General features: G+C 43.2%; 1 protein-coding gene across 3 annotated transcripts; it reads right to left on the bottom strand.

Annotated features, from left to right (window-relative positions):
* Positions 1-12367: 12367 nt before the first annotated feature.
* LOC102882693 lies at positions 12368-21098 on the bottom strand. 3 transcript variants are annotated; one of them, XR_003043973.1, is made up of 3 exons: positions 19795-21098; positions 18676-19442; positions 17203-17353 (listed from the first exon to the last, which is right to left on the bottom strand). XR_003043973.1 is itself a non-coding variant. In XM_025041843.1 (2 exons), exons 1-2 carry the CDS (start codon positions 20834-20836, stop codon positions 12574-12576), a joined length of 1071 nt encoding a protein of 356 aa, XP_024897611.1. In that variant the 5' UTR covers positions 20837-21098; the 3' UTR covers positions 12368-12573. The 3 variants fall into 3 exon arrangements, 2 of the variants coding, with proteins under 2 accessions (XP_024897611.1, XP_006925106.1); XM_025041843.1 differs by lacking the exons at positions 17203-17353; positions 18676-19442 and adding an exon at positions 12368-12602; XM_006925044.3 differs by lacking the exon at positions 18676-19442.
* Between the last annotated feature and the right edge of the window lie 28 nt (positions 21099-21126).

Here is a 21126-nt window from a genome sequence, read left to right as displayed (position 1 = left end):
AAATTCTTTGTAAAGTCACAGACCTTATAACTTTATAATTCCTTGGGCAGCCTCTCTTAAAAGATCAACCAGTTTAGATATACTGACATCAGAGGTGGCCTCCTTGCTATTGTCTAGGAAAGAGCGGGTAAGAAGACCTACTGTGTTCTAAGGGTTTCAAAAGAGAAGTATCCAGAAGCCCCCAGATGGGTCCCCAGGGATGGAAAAAAAAAAAATGATGGATGCAGAACTTGTCCTGCCAGGCCTTCCTGAGCTTATTGACACATGGGAAACAGCTCTGTCTGTGACCTGAGGAACTGGGTATCAGGAACCAGTGCCCCCAGCAGAGCTGAGCACTGAGGAATTGACATATTCCTCTTCAAGAACAATGGCAGCCTGTGCTGGGTCTTGATCAATGCATTCCCACACCACCTTTGTGTACTAAGGTTATCTGATGGCCTGTGCCGTGAGAAGTCCTTTCTGCAAATGAGACTCAAGTTCTCTGCCAACTTGGGTGTAGAGGCACCTCCCAAGCTCCCTCTTTGATTCTCTAAGGGAAAGCTTCAACAGGGATCTAATGTGCTTTCTGCTGGTAGACACATGGGCACTGGAACTTAATAAATAAGGAAAAATGCTAAAAGATGTGCCCTCAAGATTGTGGAGTGGGTGCTTGTTAACACTTTCGTGACTACTGATCAGCCCGCAAAGATGTGGTTGTTACTATTTGGTGTTTGAACAGCGGTGACTGCCAACAGTTTATGAAAACCCACCTTGTATCTTGCGAGCCAGTTAAAGATGGTAAATTCTTAGCAGGCAAACTCTTAGATAGCAAAGTTTTGTATATACATCTATGCAGCGAAAACCTGTTTATTAGTCTGGTCCCACAGTGAGACTGAAGATTCTTGAAGAAGAGATTTGAAATCTTTCCCCAGGTGCACTGCTTGGCACGATTCAGGTGTCAAAGGTTGCTCTAATGGTGCCTGCATGCCTTTCTCCTAGGTAGAAGGAGTTTATGGTAGTCCAGAATTGATGTCTCCTGGTCATAAAACCAAATATACAAATGCTTTCTTCTTGGGAACCTGCTTTGAAATGAGTGATGTTTTATTGTCCAAATCCTTCTCTTTTAACACTCTATGCTTGGTGATTTAAATACTCCGTAAATATCAAGGACTATAGTAAAGCTGTTTTGTTGACTTTTTTTTTTATTGATTGATTTGGACGTTATAAGTACTCCATGCTCTCCACAGCCACTTTTAAAAACACTGGGAAAAAAGTTCCATTTAACAAAGCCTAGCAGGTTTGTGTTTTTACAAACTCAGCAAATTCACTAATTGCAGTCAAGCTGTCTTTTTAACTCCTCGTTTTAACTCCAAGTAGACCAATCTCTGCTCCCAAAGAAAACACACACACATATTTCATGGTACCTACATCTAAGTCAGTGAAACTCGATCTCTGCAAGAGGGAGAAAGTACAGGCAGAGAGTAATGGAACCCAGAGAGGAAGAGGCTCAGCCTACTTGTGTTAGAGACTTTGGTGGTCATTGTCCCCTGGGTGGAAAGATGTGATATCTGCACCCCCATCCCAACCCAGTGTTCTCCTTCTCCAGAGTTCAGTAGGGAGAATGAATGTGGCTGAGCATTCAAAGCCAGAACCTGATACCTTCAAACACCACATTCACTATCTGGGGGCAGCAAGGGGGTTCAAAAAGGATTCAAACCACTACTGGCCAAGTGTTTTGAAATAGCAGATCTCAGTGGATGTGTCTGTACCACCAGCCATGTGTCACTCAGCTTTCTGCGGCTGCTGCTGCTGCTGCTGTATGTGCTCTCAGCCTAGAGTCACCTCAGGCTGCTTCCTCCCACTGACTGCTTATTGGCTCCTAACACAAATGGATTACTTTATCAACATCTGGCAACTCATGTACTCACACACAAACTCAAAAAGGCTTTTTCCTCCACATTTTGCTTAGAAGCACCTGAAGTTCTTAAGTAAACTGGGGATTTTTTTTTTTTTTTTGGCTTCCTTTTAATGTCAACCTTTGGGGCTGTCTGGACAGAAAGGGCCTCACCACACATCATCCAGCAACTCTGCTTCTAGGTAGATACACAAAAGAATTGAAAAGCACAGTCTTAAAAAGATATTTGTACACCAGTGATATTCACAATAACTAAAACACGGAAGCAACCAAGCATCCATTGACAGATGAATGGATAAGCATATATCTACATATAATGGAATATTATTTAAAAGTAAAGAAATAAATAGGCTTAAAAAAGAAGGAAATTTTGACATATGCTACAGCATGAATGAATCTTGAGGACATTATGCTAAGTGAAATAGGCCTGTTAAGGGTGGAAAATTTTCAAGTGAGCTAACTAGCTAAGTCAGCTACAGGGAAGAAATATCTTTAGATACCAGAAGTTGTCCTACTTGCTTGTGTGTGGTTTAGGAAGTGTATTGTATAAGATATAAAGATGGCCAATGTCTACTTCTGTAATCCATTTACTTGTTAATTAAGGGTGTTGTTCTGGGCAAAGATATGCTAACAGCCAACTTCCACTTCTGTAATCTGCTTGCTTGTTCAGGAGACCACCAGGATATGGTCTTAAGCTTTATCAGCTGCCTCCTCTGAAAGCTCGAGGCTGATCTCTTCTAGCCCTACATGGTAGAGAGTCAGTCGCCGGCCGGCTAATAAAGGCTCATAATTAATCTCAATTGGCTCCGTGGGTCTCAGAATCATTCGCGCCATAACAGGCCATTCATAAAAAGACAAATATTGTTTGATTCTACTTATCTAAAGGACTTACAGAGTAGTCAAATTCATCGAGATATAAAGTAGATGGTGGTTGTCTGAGGCTGTGGGGGACCAGGAAAGGGGAGTTGTTTTATGGATATAGAGTTTCAGTTCTGCAAGATGAACAGTTATGAAGATGGTGATGATTGCACAACATTATAAATGTATTTAATACCACTGAACTGTACACTTAAAAGTAATTAACATGATAAATTTTGTTATGTGTATTTTACCACAATAAATTTTTTTTGGAAAAAAATGGGCATATAATATATATATAGTCTCACTCTGCTTTCCATATTTGGTGACAATTCTAATAAAATTTCTTTTTCTATAAAAGAAAAATTGATCACCACCTTACATCAAGCCTAACTCTGGGGTGCTAAGAATCCCCTGGACTTGTTAAAAATATAGATTCTAGGGTTTGCCCAGACCTAGTGGGCTAGGTACCAGGAATCTGTATTTTTACAGTGTTCCTGCAGAGGACTTTGACTTGCAGTCAGTTCTTTATCTAGATTATTCCAAAAGTAGAAGAATAATAGTTTAGTAATTTCCTCAATTGTTCTTTCAAGTTAACCAGCACACATCTGTCAAGCAGGTAGGACACAGAAGAGACTACAGCAGATACTGGGAAAACAGAGGGTGAATAATAATGTGAGTTATTTATTGAGTCCTCACTATGTGTCAGGCACTGTTCTGAATGCTTACCATGGATTAGATCATTTAATCCTCACCGACATTCCAGGTGGTGGATGCTATTGACACATCTGTTTTACAGATGAGAAAACCAAGGCACAGAGAGGTGAAATAACTTCTTAAAATCCTCACAACTAGTAAATCTGGCTCCAGAGCCTGCACCCTTTACCGCTATAAACCAGTTCCTGCCATCAGTGAGCCTTTGTGAGGTGGGGGTACCATCAAAATGACCATAAGAGGCAGAATGAAACAGGTGTTAAACTGAGATACAGAGACAAGTGCTGGGGGAGGAGACAAATCTGAGATGATGATGTAGACTCAAGAGATTTTTCACCCTTTTGTCAAACAGCTAAAGGGGTGTGAAATTCCCCAGTAAATCTTTGAATGGAGCCACAAAGAATCAGCAAGAGTCAATCCATTTGACACCCCAGCACAGATCCACAGTTTGTTCTAACACAGATTTGTCTTCAAGACATGGCACTAAACAAGCCACAGCCTGGGACCAAAGGAAAAAGCTGCCTATTTCCACTTTTCAGTTTCTAAATCCTCTTGATTTTGTAATGTGTTCTGGGTGGGAGTCCGGTCAGACTGGGAAGCAGATAGACATAAAACTGCAGATGCTGGGTTTTCCTTCTACACTGTGCCTGCTATTGATTCACCTAAAGACTATGATGTAGGGGCACAGAGAAAGCTGTCAGTCAATTTGAGACCCAAAAAGCAAACTAAGGGGCATCTAGAGAAGGAAGATGACCTTATTTTAGGTCCTAAGCAGATATTATTTAGTCTGAATTAAGGTCACAGAGGTTGAAGTTATTTTCCAACTCTTAAGTTCTTGTGTGCTAGCTTTTCAGAGATAGTGTATAAACTGAAGCAAAGACAGTCTTAACTCCCATAGTGAGCTCATTTCTTCAGAGATGACAGGCTCTGTGGTTCCAAAGAAAGTGGTTTAAAAAATGGCAGTTTAAGACAATTTCTATTTTGAAGAGCTTTGAAGTGCTATACCGGACTTCTCCCCCCGCCCACCCTGCAATCCTAAAGATTAGCTATTAGAGGTTCCCTCCAACCTAAAAAATTATTTCAGCTTTCATGAAATTTATGATATTAGTTTATTTTATTGATATATATCTCCTATGAGTAACTATCTTAACAAGTTTAAATTACCTACCTTAACAAGGCTAAATGCTAAATGTCTACATTTAACCCAAATTAAATGAAGAAAAAAGGAAAGATTTAAGATGTGAATCTAAAAATTCTGATTGTAAATGTCTTTACCCCTCTAATTTGGCAGCTGTTTCAATGTATATATAAGCACAAGGGCTAAGTTGTATTTCTCTCCAAATAAGTAATGCAGATGAAATACTATTGCCAAAATCTAATCTTGATATTCTAAATCAATGCTTTTATGGTACATATGAATTTGAAGCACAAAATTAAAAGAAAATGGTTGTTTCTCTTCTTCTCTCCCTAAAAAACGAAACAAAAAACCAAAAACAAGGCAGTTGCCTTTGCTAACATTTCAGAGGCTAGAAGAGTCAACAAAAAACTAGGGAGATGCTGATTTGGTGGCAAAGACAGCTGGGGATCCACCAAGGATTCCTGCCCTAGCTTCCTCCCCAGGACTGGGTTGTTGCCAGGAAGAAGCTGCCCAGTCAGGAGCTTTACTTGCCAGGACCCCTGCATATAAGAGTGGACATGTGCTCATCTTTGCCAATGGAATATGAACGAAAGAAATGCGTATCACCTCTGGGCTAAGAGAGATAAGGAGCAAGTGCGTCTTCGCTCTCTTATTCCCCCATTGCCCTCTGGAGCTGAGAACTACCAGGACCTAGAGGAGGGCAGATCCACAAGAGTTCAGGAGCCTGTGTTCTGAGTGACCATGGGAAGAAAACCTGCCCCTCAGGAACACCTACATTCACCGTTATGTGAACCAGAAGAAACATAGCCTGTTAGCCACTAATATATTGCAGCTGGTTTGTTACAGTAGGTTGCATTACTCTAATGTTACACCCAAGGGGCTGAGATTGGGGGCTGGAGGAGGGAGCAAACACTTATTGGTGAGTTAAGAGGCTAGGAAAGAAATGCACTTTTTTCTTCAATGGAAAAACTCTTTAACACAAGGATTGTAATCTCCAATGCCTAAAACACTAGGCAGGTAGTGTAATACTAGCAGCTGTTAACACCTAAGTGGCTCTTAATATGTGACAGGCACTGATCTAAGCACTTACACCACCAACTCCTTAGCTCTCACAAATTTACGAAGTAAACTATTATAATCTTTGTTTTGCAGATGAGGAATCTAGGTCCCACAGGGGTTAAGTGATTTGTCTAAGGGCACATAGATAGTAAGTGACAGAGGCAGGATGCAGGGCCAGGGAGCCCAGATCCACAGTCTTGCCCTGCTCACTGCACTGTACACGCACCTCTCACAAAAAAGGGCCAGGAGAAGGCTGAAGAAGTAAGGAATCGTGTTCAGTTTGAAGGAGTCAGCTATTTCGCCTGATGATTTCCACATGTATTGTAGATCTTCCTATCTTTCAAGAAAAGCCAGAAATCCAGATTTTATGTAACATAATCTGATTTTAATTTGTTTCAATTTTGTTTTAACCCACTGCAGCCCAAACAAAGCACATCGGCAGACTGCATGTGCCACTTGCTACCTCTGCTTTCAGAGCAGCTGTCTCCAAGGACCGAGCTGTCTTCTGCTTGTCCAAAGGCCCAGGGGAATTCTGGGTCTGGTAGCCAGAAGGGGAGTCAACTCTGCAAAAAACAGCTCCTTCAGGCCCTCTGATATGAATAATTAATTTCTATCTTCTCACTGCCAGTCCGCAAAGGTTACCAACAAGCCTAGCATTCAGGAAGCAACTCTGTGCCCTTCTGAGACAAAGAGAACAGGCGTCCGGGGCCTGGGAGTGCACAGGAAGTCCCATAATGAAGTCCAGCATGGTGGCCTGTGCTCAAAGGGAGACTGTGGATGCTGGTGCAGGCCTGTGTGTGCACTCCCTGCCTGGCTGCCTCGGTGAGGCCATCAGAGAGTCCGCAAGGCTCATTAGAGACATGGCATTCTATGGCTTTTGCTGCTGTCAGCGGGAGAGGACTCTGAATTCCTCAAGATGCTTTAAAATAAAACAAAAAGGTGCAATTATGCAGCAAGGCAAGGCAGCTGCATACAAAGCAGAGCTTTCTCCATAATAGGACCACAACCTCAGCTAAACAGTTCTGAGGCCTCACCTTTATCCCTGACTACAGCTGTGAGGCATCCGTAATTGGATGCTCCACTGCTCCTGCTCTTGGATTACTCAAACTGCGGGATATCCAGAAGCCTCGGGTTTCAATTAAGGCTATGACCAGGCAACAAGATGAGTAAGATACCATTTTTCACCCTCATAGTCTATCTCAGCAATAGACATGGCCAAACCAGTAATGACTGTGATAATAATAAAGTTAACCAGTACACAGTTTACTGTGCATCAGGTGCTATGTTCTTTATATATTGAGTAATTTTATCTTCACGCCAACTTAATTAGGTATTGATATATTATTATCACCTCAGTCTACAGATACAGAAATCAAAGCACAAAAAACTTAAGTTAGCTCAAGGTCACAAGGCAGTTACGTGACAGAGCCGGGATACCAACCCTGGCAACACGGTCTTAGACAGCATGCTCTTGACCATCATACCAGTGACTGTGTGCAGAGCTTATTGTAGGCTAGGCCCCAAGCTACTTATTTTCCAAAAGATTATTCTATTTAATCTTTACAATAGCAGGTGAGGTATAATCATCTCCACTGTACAAAAAAGAAAAAAGGTTTGTAGAAAGGTGAAGTAACTTGGTTAAGGGAAAAAATAACGAGTGGTCTACAGCCTGGATTCCGGCCCACGTTCTCCTGATTCGAAGCCAAGCTCTTAACCATTACTTGGTATAGAGTCCTAGCTCATGTCACTTACTGGTATTCATAAAATTAGGATTGAAAACCAGCTAGTCCAATCATCTTATTTTACAAATGAGGAGCTGCAGCCTGGAGAGAGTAAGAGTTAATAATGAGATGAAACAGAGTATCTTTGGCCCCAGAAAGAGCTGGGTTCCAATTCTAGTTCTGTCATTTATTAGCTATGTGACTTGGGCAAGTGATTCAATGTTTCTAGACTTAGTACCGTAGAATGGGAATAAAATACTGAGTCTCATGGGGCTGTTCTGATTAAAATGTGTAATATATACTTTTACCAAATACCTGGCATGGCAAAACGATTTCATTATAGTCAAGAACCCCAAATTACGAATTGATACTTTAAACTTTTGTTTATAAGTCTATTTCTTATGATTTGAAATAAATGAATGTGTAAGTGATGAATAGGTTGTGAGGACGGCCCCCAAAATCTAATTAATAAAGATCTTGAAAAATTGCATTGCACTTCTGGAACTTTCCTGAGTGTCGCACTCATTTCAAATGTGCAAAAACAGTTCTGAGAGATCTGAACAATCAGACATTTAGACCATCTACTCTCACAGATAAAGTTAATATACCACTAGGTCAATGACATTGTGGACAAAATAGGTTTCCATGGTTTTTAGTTCTAGTATCCTTTTCACTACATTAGTGATTTCATCATTTTGCACCTGGAACAATGGACCATGCTGTAATGGCTTGTGGGGTTCCTTTGTACAAACATCAAGAGTAGTAATGTACATCTGGTTTCATTTTGCGGGAGTCTTATTCCATATAAGTCTTAGTAATTTTAACATAGGGAGGAGGCAAGAGAACTAAAGCGTTAAGCTATATTCAGGGACTGCAATATGCTGATCAGCCCTGCAGCCAGACAAGGAGGAAACAAAGGAAGGCTTCGGCCGGCATAGCAAAACAACCCATTTCCCCACCCAGTGAGGAGGAAACAGGAAAAACAGGATCTTTAAGTGGCCCCTACACAAAATAAAATCATTCATTCCCTATGGCTAACACCATGGGGAACCTATGGATTAAAGAGTGGGAACTGCCATCAGGACTTTCACACTACATATTCTTACCTTTTCATGCTACATACTCCTATCTTTCCTCACTGTATGTTCATATCAAAGGAAAATGGGTAAACAAAGTCTTTAAACTGTAACTCACAGGAACTAAAGAACGATATGTAAACTGAATTCCCCAAACACTCTGGGTCCCTCTCAGTGCCTTTATTCTGTCTCTCTTACAGTCCTTGTCTCTCTCTTTTGCCTTTGTCCCTCTCAGTCTCTCTCTGCCTCTGAGAGGAGACTGCATTCTGTCTACGGAATGTTACCCCTTCTCTAATAAACTTTCCTTTTGACTCTAACTTTGGTGTGTTTGAATTCTTTCTACACTCTCCACCAAGAACCCTCCTCTCAGTGTGGGGCTTGGTCTCCCCTGAGAATTCGCCCTGTCCTGCATCAGTTTGCTATTAGAGACAGAGCACTCCTACATGGCCTCAGACAGGGAAGGACATCAAAAGCTTGTGCTAGACCTCTCTGGAGTCTGTTGACACATATATTTTTCTTACTGCTTTTGCTCTGTATCTTCTGTAAAAATCTTAGCCATGAGTATAATCTGTTATTGACTCTTATGAATCCTTCTAGCAAATCACTGAATGGAACAATGGTAAAACAATTTAGCCGTTTCTAACATTGTTTTGTACCTTTTTGAGATCCATTCTCTCACATACACATACAAACAGCTATGTTACCATTTGGCTTTAATGAGAAGAGAAATTAGAGGTTTTAAGGAAAATACTTTGATTTCTTTGGCTCAGAAGAGCCATTCTTTCTGTGTGAATATAAGTCAGGTGTTTGTATCGGTCAGGATTAACTAGGTAATGCTGCGGTAATAAACTGTATCAAATATTTCAGTGGCTTAAAATAACACTGGTGTATTTCTCACTCTAATAAACATCCATTGAGTGCTGACTGGGAGCTCTGCTCTGCTTCCCCCTCTCTAGGACCCGGGCTGACAGAGCAGTCATCCACTGGAACATTGTGCATTGTAATAACAAAGAAACAGGATCCCTGAAGGGTCTCACCAGCATTAAGTGCTCTGGTCCAGAAGTGGCACACATCTCTTTCATTCAAACTCACTGGATAGAACTAAGCAAATACCCAATTTCAAGGGAACCAGAGATGTAATCTTACTTAACACGTTCCTGGAAAGCAAGAGGGAACCAAACTCTTTAGTTTACAGTCCTAATGACGAGCACAGGTCTCCATTAGTTGGGGAGGGCCTAGCTGGCCAGATTTGAAGTATCAGCCTTTTTCTGCATTGCCCACCTTTAGGAAACAACACATGCCCATCAGGAAGAGGGGCACACAATGACAAATTCTCAACTGGTGGGCAGGTGGACATGGGAGTAAGCTAGAAAGGCACACATCGTCATTTCCCGGGGGCATGTGAAGTCTGAAAACGGCTTTAGGAAGAAAAACCCACCTCAGCCCTTGAGAATCTCAGCTCTAGAATAGGACTTATCAATTTGTCCTACTGGTCCAAGAAAGAAGAGAAGGGGAGGAATCGATGAGGATAAAGGCACAGAAGAGGAGGAAGAAGAGAAGGAGAAAAAGAAAAAGGTCTTTAAATGCTTAGAGATCTCAATAGTTTGCCCAGATAGTCCAATTCCACAAAATTCTTACTAGAAAATGTACAATCATCCTTTTATTTGTTCAGTAAATACAATATGCCAGCATTGTGCTAGGGGCGGGATATTAGAATTAAAAAGAAGTGGTTCCCTTTTAACACATATCCACTTTAAGTGCTTAGAATCCAGTGGAGGTAACAAAGAAGCAAACCATGTCAAACCATTTTCTAATTGCTCCAGTGAGTGAATGTACAAAGTTCAGGAAAGAACTATGACATTGACACTAGGCTGATTTTCCAAAAGCCATTCACAGTCTCTTATCACTCTTTACAACAGAGGCTGAAGAGCTAAAATTCCTGATTTGCCTGCTCTCCAGGTGGCAAAGGGCCATGTGACCCAATGCTGGCCAATAGCATTAAAGTATCAGTTGCTAAGTAGGGTTTTAGCGGGGGAGCTTTTTAAAGGGACAGCCAGCCAGTATAATCACTTCAGTCTAATCTAATGAGATTTTGGGTCTAGAGCAATCACTTTGTCTTTAATGCAGAAATTAAACCTGGGACTGAAGGAGAAAGGTTGGAGGCAGAACAGCTGGTTATTGCAGTGGTTTAGATTAGAAGTGATGAAATGAACATTTAGATATTCACGAACATTTATTGAGAACCTTCTCTATGCCAGGCACAATGACATTCTGGGGCTACGAAGACAAAAAGGACACACGTCAGTATAAGGGCTCCTCTCACCATGCCAACCACAACCCCAGGGCAGGAATGAAAAGTGCTCATGGAACCTTAAGTTTGGGACGTTCCGTCCCCTGCTTCAAGTCCAAAAAACAAACAGGGGAAGATGGGGTCAGAGGAATTAGGCCAGCTCCATTTGGCAGCAATTCAAAGAGGCACCTGGACCACCACAGTGATGGGAAAGTGACTGAAGAGGCGGATGGTCTTTTATGTACTTATCTCATCCAAACAAGCCCTGAAGTTTCCCTAGATCTGGTCTAGATATTTTAAATCACTGTATGTAGCAAATTAAAAAAGGAAAGGGGATGGTTGTGGGAGAAGCCCAGACTCAAAAATAGGCCCACCTGATGAAATGGTCTGGAATTAGAGAATGGCGATGGTGCACAACTTTGTGAATACACTAAAAACCACGACTGTATACTTTAAAAGGATAAAATTTATAGTATGTGAATTCTCTCTCAATAAAATTAACTAATTAGTTAAACAAGAGGAAAAAAATAATCAACCCTATTACTTAACTGTAAGCAAACTGGGACTTGTTAACCAGTCAGAGCCTCAGTTTCCTCATTTGCAAAATGAGAAAGGTAGGATTTACTTTACAGTTAGAACAGTAGACTGTTCTGAATATTAAGTGTGATAATGTAAGTTAAGCACTTAACATAGTGCCTTGCAGCTAGTAGAGGCTAAATATATTCTAGTTCCTTTCCTCCTAAGTGCCAATAAAAATTTTAAAACAATCATTTTCTCAGCAGACGCAAGATGTGACATAAGCTCTAGGCAACCTCTCTTCAGACGGTCTTGTCTCAGACAGACGAGAGAAAGGATCAAATGAGAAGGCAGAAACAGACACCAAAGCTAATGCTTACTGCGGAAAGAATGCAGATTTACTCTGCAGCTAAGCAGTGCAGAAATAACGAGAGATTCATGTGGTGTAAATACAGCTACAGAGACAGAGCTGTGGTAAAGAAAGTCAGGTGGGCACAGAGATTTCTGCTTATAATTCTAGTTTGGTACACAGAGTCCAGTTTCCAAAATAGTCAAATCTACCCCAACACCTGGACAAGTACATGTGGCTACAATGCAACCCTAATGTTTATAGATGCCCCATGCTCTACTGAACCCAAACAAACCTTACACAATTGCCAGAATTGTCTAGCATAGTATCAAGTCAAGGAATTTATATTTTCATTGAATTTCTCGTTTGTGACTGTTCCACAATCAACCAGGTACTTGTCAAGGGCCTGCCATGTGTCCAGCCCCGTGAAAGATGTGAGGGAGAAAGGGAAGCATGAGCCATGATCCTTGCTCTCAAGGAGCCAGCTAAGCTCTTGATTTGAGAGCAACACTTCACAGTAAATATATAAAAGGCATCGTGCCTTGCACAGAGCAGTGGTTCAGTCATTATTTGTTCATTGGCTCAATGAATTAATAGATGGCACAATAATAAGACAATTGTGTGAGTGTGGGGCTCGCTCTAAGAACCACAAGAGGGGTTGGAGTAGTTGGAAAAGGCTTGTGCCAGAGGCTGCAAGTTGCCTGCTCAATATCAATTCTTCCATTTTTCCTGTAACAGAGCCCCTATTTTATATAAGGTGGCCATATGCCTAGATAAAATACTACATTTCCCAGGCTCCCTTGGAGCTAGAGGTGGCTAATGAGATCTAAACAGAAATTTTCAAGAGAGGCTTTCAGGAAAGTGCCTTAAAAGGCAGACCAACAGCTGTCACTCACTCTTATGTCCTTCCTCCTTTCTTCTAATTCATGTCTGAAACATGAATGTGATGGCCGGATTTCTAGTGGCTATTTTGGACCATGAGGCAACCTTGAGACAGAAAAACAGAGAAGAAAAAGAAGCCTGAATTTCCGATGACAGTAAAGTCACAGTATTCTCCCTGGACTGCTCACTTCTGGAATTCTTTTACATGGGAGATAAATAAGCCACTATCCTGCTTAAACTACTTTTCGAGATTTTGTCCTATGCAGCAAACCCATATCTGAAACAATACAAGGTTCCATGAAAAAGCCAGGTATTAAAGGAAGGGTTGGCTTTGTGACTGGGCAAATGGAGGTGGGAGGGCATCTCAAATGCCAGAAAGAACACAGAAAAGACACTGGCAGGAATGGGCACTGCCTGAAAGCAAGTGGGTAGAGAGTAGAAGATAAGAAGCCAGATGACATTTTAAAGATGTTGGAGGAATACAGGACTTGACTGGGAAAAGACCAGGGACTATAAAGGAACAAGAAAACTTGTCTCCCTCCAAAGGAGCAAAACACCTCTGGACCTGGAGGGTGGTGAGAAAAAAAAGAGGAAGAGGTAGACAAAGAGGCTTGGGGAACTTCATTACATAAAGAGATGTGAATATGAGCTGTGGCTTGGTTCAGCCAATTGACAATTCCTGTACTTAGAACAGCAAAAATAACACTATCCAAGATTTATTAAACACTTATGTGCCTGCCCGTGTGCTGTACACTTTAAACACATCATCTCATTGAAACTTCACAAGTCTATGACATAGTCCTATCGTTATCACCTCCACTTGGCAGACAGAAACCTGAGGCTTAGAGAAAGTCAGTAACTTATTCAGCGTAAACCACAACCTTCAAGCTGGGGAACATCGAGCCCAATTTTCAGATGCAGAAAATGTTTGTACCATTATTTCAAAGCCAGGAGAATGTATGAAGATCCTAACTTTTAAAATACAAAGATCTAGAATCATATATAGAGCCAACTGCTTTGTGAACAGTTTCTTAACCAGAATAAAAACAGACTAGGGGAACAGAAAAGTTTTCAGACTTAGTTGCATTTACTACTTGTAGAGGAGGAAGGAATTGTTAAACAAACCCTCCCACTGCCCTCTGATCCTGAGGTGTGGCTGAGGCTAAGATAGTGGGGGTGAGGGGAGGGGGGAGGCCAACATTGAAGAACCAAGGAAACAGTGATGCAATGTCGACTCCAGTTACAAATGAATCACAGCCAGCCACCAGCTCATGTGTCTCAAATAGTTTTTTAATAACTCTCCGCAACAGGGAATGGGGAAAAAATTACTCTATCACAGCAAACGCTGAAAATTCAATACTTTGAATTAAGTTATTCAAACACATCCGCTGAACACAGGAATTCTTTCTGGAGCAAAAAATCTCATTAGTCACTAATGGGAAGGGGGGAAAAAAGTCAGGTTTCAAACGACCTAGGTAACATGAGTACCTGGCAGGAAATGCATTTCCCAAGAAGATTAAAAATAAAAAATCTCCCTCGGCAGCTTGGCAGAATCTGCTGGCAAGGCCTCCCATGTTGAGAAATCGAGGATTCTATAGCTGGCCCGGGACAATATTACATGCTAGAAGTTAAAGTGTCAGCTTTATAAGACTGACCAAAGTTCAAGTGCTGACATCATACAAGCTGTTTGACTCTGGGTAAATTTCTTTACTTCTCCAAGCTTCAGCATCTTCACCTATAAAATGGGACTAATCATTTCCACGCACTGTAAGTCTAAACAAGATGGTCTGCTGTTACTATAACTCTGACAGAACTCACATCTTTAGTGTTCTCAGCCTAAAATCCTAGGAAAGAAAAGGCCATAGGGTACAAAGGAAAGAGCCTAGATCTAGCTCGTAGGCCCTGCCTTGAGGGTCATGAGCATGTGACCTTGAGGTTACTTTTAAGGGCTCTGGGGTCCTCACCTGTCTGGAGAGGGGCAAGATGATGAGACCAACTCTAAGATCTCCTCTTGTTTTAGGCTCTTGAATGTTGCTGAGGTTCTAAATAACAATTCATTAGCTGCTCATTTCAAGATTTAACAAGTTATCTGCTGGGAAGTTGTTTCTTTATCTAAAAACCTATGGTTTCTACCCCAGGAGCCAAAAAGTCAGTGAGAATCTTTGCAGTCTTGGCCCTTAACACAGAGGCTTGAAGTAAGACCTTGATAAATCCTTGTTGAGTGAGATGAATGGATGGATGGATGGATAGATGGATGGATGGATGGATTCCAAGAGCCAGCAAAAACAGAGACTGCTTGTCCTCCGCTGAACAGAGTTTAATGCAGGAGAAAATGCTACCAATTAAAAATATTAATGATATTTACTTCGTCATCTGAACTAAAACCAGGCGAAAGGATGCCTGACTCTAAAAGCCACTTTTGGGCTTTGCTAGTAGGGTGTACTTTGGTCCAGAAGGAGTGCATGTGTGGTACAGGGACGCTACAGGCTGTGGAAGGAATGCATAAACCCTGAGAAGGACAAACCTTTCAACCTCTATGGCAAGAGTGGTCCAGAAGCATGTCAGCATGAAAGGTAAAAATGAGGACATGCAGTTGTGGCTGCCCAAGAGTGCCCAGCTGAGGAGAGGAGGTCTCAAATCCAGCAGGTGGTCTGTTTATCTGTGAGGCCAAGTCCACCCAAGAGCCCCACGGGTGGGCAGCAGCCCTGATGGTTGACCTTAGCAGCAGATGGATTGATTTGATGGGGACTTTAGCGGTAAAGAAAATAATAATGCACGCACACATATATGCACTTAACAAATGCTTTGTTAAACTCTTTAAATATTTTATTGTATTTAAACTTAACTACCAAGGGGTAGCTGCTATTATTTGAAAGCACAGGCTCAGGAGTCAGACTGCTTGGGTTCAAATCCTAAATGTCACTTATAAGCTGGGTGACCTGGGACTGGGTTATTGAAGCTCTCTGGGCCTCAAGATTCTAATATGTAAAATAAAAATAATCCTACTGGTCATCTCATGAAGCTGTTGTGTGGTATAAATGAGTTAGTATGTGTAAAGTACTTAGAACAGGAGCTGACACAAAGTAAGCCCTCAGTAAGTGTTAGCTATTCTCGTTATTCTCATCTAATAGATGAGAAAGGTCAGTGGCTTGCCCATGGCCTCACATCTAGTGAGGGGCAGAGACAGGGCACAGACACAGGTCTGACTTCATTGCACACATGACCCAACACAGCTGATTCTAGCTCTATAGTCCCCAACCCATCCCATTCACATCATCACCCTCATCTATGGCAACATGGCCTAGTTTTTCTTGGTACTAATCAAGGCCACGAGGTGCTAAAAGGAAGATATTAAAGAATAGGCATTCTAATTTATTTAAACTCTGATTTGGCTACTATATGTAGAAAAAAAAATGTGTCTTGGTGTGGGGATCTGCCTGTCATCAGAGAGAAAAGAGCATTTTTCTAAGGCAGGGAGCCCCTCTGCCTCTGGGCCTTACAAGAGGTCTCCTGTGTTCTCTCTCCTTGAAACCCTGAGAGGAAGGCAAAGCCTGAATTGCCCAGTAAATCCAATCTTCAGGTAAGGATATCTGAATACAGAAAATGGGATCAACAAGACAGGAAATAACAAGCGTTGGAGAAGTTTTGGGGGATATGAAACCCTTATACACTGCTGGGTGGGAATGTATGTTGGTACAGCCACTATGGAAAACAGTATGGAGGTTCCTCAAAAAATTAAGAAAAGAATTACCATATGACCTAGCAATCCCTCTCTTCTGGATTTCTATCCCCAAAATTTGAACACATTTATCTGTAAAGATATATGCAGCCCTATGCTCACTGCAGCATTATTTACAGTGGCCAAGACATGGAAACAACCGAAGTGCCCTTTGATAGGTGATTGGATAAAGATATGGTACTTATATACAATGGAATATTACTCAGCCATAAGAAAAGATAAAATATTGCCATTTGAGACAACATGGATGGATTTTGAGATTGTCATGCAAAGTCAAAAAACTCAGACGGAAGAAGTTGAAAACCACGTGATTTCACTTACGTGGAATATAAAAACTGAAAGCAACAAATGAACAAGACAAACGCAAACTTATAGACACAGACAACAGTTTACTGGTTACCAGAGGGTAATGGGGGTGGGGAAAGGAGATAGAAAAGGGTAAAGGGGGTCAAATATATGGTGACAGAAGGAGATTTAATTTTGGGTGGTGAACACAATTCAATATACAGATGATGTATTATAGAATTGTACCTTTTGAAACCTATATAATTTTATTAACCAATGTCACCCCAATAAATTTAATTTTTTAAATTAAATTTAAAAAATAAAATAAGAAAATGGGCATGATTGCTGATGGAAAGAGAGAAACAACATGAGGGCCAATCCAGCAAGAATGCCTCACAAACTAGGATGACCACTCTGCCCTGGGTCTTTCCCTGCTGCCCGGAACGTTCTAGAAAGAGCTAGAGCCTTGCCAAGAAAAATACATTCATCATAGGAAAACACACCATCTGTGATCCAGAATGATATAGATGATCTTCAAAGATCTAGAATGATCTTTGAAGCATCAACTCAAAGAAAACAACCTGTAGTCATAGTTAGTGTAAAGTACTTAGAGCAGGAGCTATGTGCCAGGACTTGTTCAAAGTCCTTTAGAAATAGTATTCCATTTATACTTCACATCAATAGTAAAAGATAAGCAGCGTTTATTAGCTTCATTTTATAGATGAGAAAGCTGAGACATAGAAAATTCAAATAACTTCTCCCAAGGTCACACAAGCAGTCTAGCTTCAGAGCCCATGGTCTTCATCAGCATTTTCGAAGCTTTTTGTCCTACCTACAGCAAGAAATACATTCTATATCAGGATGCAGGATACACTCACGCATTTATACATAATCGAAACAAACTTTTTAAACAGAAAAATGCCGTTACCATGTGCAATGCAGTCTGATGTTTTCTATTCTAGTCCATCCCATTAAAAGAATATATCATTCAACAAATATGTATGGAACACTTATTATATGTTAGACACTATTCTAAACTTTGGAGCTATGTCAGTGAATAAAAGAGATAAAAATTCTTGTCCTCTTGGAGCTTGCATTTTACTAGAGAAAAAGATGAATAAGATCCACATGCAAAATCCTACCATCTAAGGTGGTAATTTGGTGAGTATGATGGGGAAAAATAAAGCAAGGGCAGACAAGGATGGCCAAGGAAGGCCTGGCTATGCTTTTATTCCTCATCACACTGATTTCAGTGGGCTGTCACTCACAGTGTGAAAACACCTGCCCTTAATCCCTCCAGTCTAGTGCCTCTCTGTATGTCTTAAGGCTCTTTCTCCTAGATTGCATACCCATGCACACATGTGTGTGATTGTGTGCACAGTTGTATACATGTATAGGAGTGTGTGGATGTTTGTGCATACATGTATGCATATGCATGTCCACTCCTATTCATCTTCTCACTGGGGAGGTTTTGGAGACAGTAGGCAGGGCCCCCACATGCAGTTGCACAGGGATTCCCTACAAAACTTGCTTTGCAGAAAGATCTTGAGATGGGGCTAGAAATACGGCCCAGGTACCACTAGCCAAAACCATAAGTGCCAGACATGTGCCCTGGTTGGAGTCTTCAGTCTAAAGGAAGGAGAACCTTTTTCTTTTTCTTCTTTTTTTTTTTTAATCATCGATCCACCCAAAAGGGGGACCTTCTGTAAATCGTTAGGCCAGAAGAAATGATAAATTCCTAATCTGCATCAAGGTGCTCTATGTGGTAAGGTGTCTTTAGAAAGAAGACAGTTCACAAAAATAAGTCACTCTCTGGAGAAAATCCAGTGCATTGGGCATACCCGGCAGGGTGATTGATGTGGAACTGAGTAGAGATGGGATTCGAGCCAATTCTGAAGCAGCTCTGGGCCACTTGAGTAGCCTCCACTGAGGGCATTTGGAACTTGGCATTAGAGTGAAATCTTCAGACTCTTCCTTTAAGTTAAATGGGCACATAAAATATGTTACTAGCACAGGAGGCAAAAGCATGACCTATGGGAAAAGCAGCCAATCTCTGCTAATGAATAAGTGTAATTGATCACAACAGATGACTTGATGGACCTTCCAATGTGCTTTTAGCAAAGTGGACAGTTTTTCATTCAAACGCAAACTTACCCGATAAGATCTAATAATGGAGATTTTGGAACAATCCCAGCATCAGTGATTTCTTTTTTTCTTTTTTCTTTTTCCTTCCTTCACATAGCAGGAAAGAATCTGAAGTTTCTGATCACAGCTTGAACTAACCAGACACCAATTTATGCTTTCACTGTGGCTGAGGAGACCCTGACGGTCCCTAGGGCACCAAAGGGACATTCACAGGCCACCCCACATCCCTGTCCTTTCCTCTTTAGCCCCATTCCCACTCCTTAACCTATGAGGGGCTGGGTGGGAGACAGTTTAATGCAATCATCCATTTATTCAAGAAATATTTTATTGAACACTTACTATGTGCAAGGCACCATACTGACCATCACAAGGAGATTCAAAGATGGCTAAGACCATGTCCTGTTCTCAGAAGAGAGGGCAGAGCACGAGACATGATCTCTGGGCACTAGGCCAGCATGAAGACTCTATGATTCTAAGCCCTTCCCTTCCCACTCAGGACTCCTAGTCTTCTAGGAAGCTACAGATCAAGTGCAAGGAAGGGGGCTAGTCAGCAAAGGTAGGCAGGCAGTGAGGATTATGTACACCAACCCCCACCCAGAGTCTGTTTCAATTTGGCCCAAACATAAATATAGGCTGGAGAAAATGAGAGAGATGTTCAGAAAATTAAGTGGAAGACCTAGACTTCTACATCGAGGAATCCAGGAGAAATGGGAGCGACTGGAGTTTATGCAGAGAAGGATACTATCATTACCTGTGCAAAGGAATGATTGGCCAACCTGTGGAAGATTAGTGGGAAGGGACAAGAATGGTAATGTTGCAATAGAGCAGAAAGGCTGAGGCCTAATGAAAGATTCCTCCCATGGTCTGGCCAAGTGCACCATTCCCTCACCCTCCTGCCATCACCACAATGCTTATTTTCATAAACTCGCCCAAGCTGAAATCACCTTGCACTATCTTTTTTTCAGTTACACAAGTGGCTTTAAGGTGAACAGATAAATCTTACATCCCTTCTAGCCAGGAGTCTGAGGTAAAACAGGACCAATAAGATGTGCCAGGAATGGGATGCAGGAGGCAGCCAGCAGCCCCCCAGGAGATGCAAGGCGGGGATCTAGAGCGGGGTGCGCCTACCTGCAGAGGAGCCGTCTTCGTGGTCCGAGCTGTTGTGGCTGCAGTCACTGCCCCTCTCTGGCGAACTATGGCTGGGCGAGTCCCACTCGGGAATCCGCAGGAATCTCTTGCGCCGCCATGGGGGGAGGTGCTCACGGGCCCCGCGCCGGGGGTGCTCGTCCACTGCTAGGGGCGAGCCCAGCCCGTCCTTGGCCTCTGATTCTAGCTGCTCTAGGTCGCGGCTCTTCCGCTGCTGCCGCCGACCCCCGGGGATCAGGTGCATCCAGCGATGGGGGCTGCACGCCCGCACCGGCTTTTCGGCCTCATCACGGGTCCCAAGCCGGCAGGGGGCCACGAACAAGTGGCCTAGGACGAATTTCTCGTTCCAATCCACCATCTCGAAGTCGTGGTCACTGCTGTCGCCCCCATCGTCCGCGCCCGAGGCGGCCAGCTCGCCCTCCTCCGATCCCCGCCCTGCGCGAGTCCCAGAGGACCGCTCTGGGGCGCTGGGAACTATGCCATCGTGACCGGGAAGCGCACAGTCTTCTCGGGGCCTGAAGAGGAGACGAGGCTGCAGCAGCTGTTGGTGGATGGCGGCAGTCAAGCTGCGCACCGCTCCCCCGGCCCCTGCTGCCCCGGGACAGGTGGGAAGATCCATGCAAACGTATGGAGGAGTCTCTGCCCTGACGGCCACCTCCGGGTCCCGGCACGCAAGATCCCGGGTGTCTCCGCAGCCCCCCCCTGCGCCCGCCTCTTCGCGTGGTGGCTGTGCCCGCTCGGGCCCGGCTGGCGCCGGCTCCGCTGCCGAAGCTCCCTCGCTGCCCCCGTCTTCCCCCTCAAGGGGCCCGCCGCCGACCTCCGGCTTCTCCCCGGCCAGGGCTGCCTGCAGGTAGAAGACTTTAAACTTCTCCTCTGCCAACACCTGTTGCAGCCGCTTCAGGTTGAGTTTGCAGCGCTCCAGCTCCCGCTCTATGTCCAGTACCGAGTCCAGCTGCAGGACCGGCGCCTCCTCTCCAGGGAACTCGGCCTGCCAGTGGCGCTCAAAGTCCTGAGGGTCCCACATGCCGGGTACCCCTTCGGGCCTCCGGGGCCCAGCTCCTCCGCTCGCGGCGGGCTGGGGTCGCGCCTGGGTCTCTCCGGGAAGCCCGCACTGGCGCAGTCGTCTGCTCTTCACTTCAGCCCCAGAAAAGAATAGGAGAAAAAATAAAGTTTTTCCCCTTCCGCCCTCGTGTCGTTTTCTTTTTCCCCCTTCTTCCTCTGGGTTTTGCCTCTCTGACGTAAGCGGCTATCCGCAGCGGAGGCGGGCGCCTGGGGGCCCTGGGTCCGCCCCTGGCAGGACGCGCGAAGCCTGCG

Source organism: Pteropus alecto, unplaced genomic scaffold (assembly GCF_000325575.1).
Source record: "Pteropus alecto unplaced genomic scaffold, ASM32557v1 scaffold98, whole genome shotgun sequence".
NCBI classification, from domain to species: domain Eukaryota; kingdom Metazoa; phylum Chordata; class Mammalia; order Chiroptera; family Pteropodidae; genus Pteropus; species Pteropus alecto.
The sequence above is the reverse complement of the archived record's forward strand: the minus strand, read 5'-3'. Positions and strand labels throughout refer to the sequence as shown.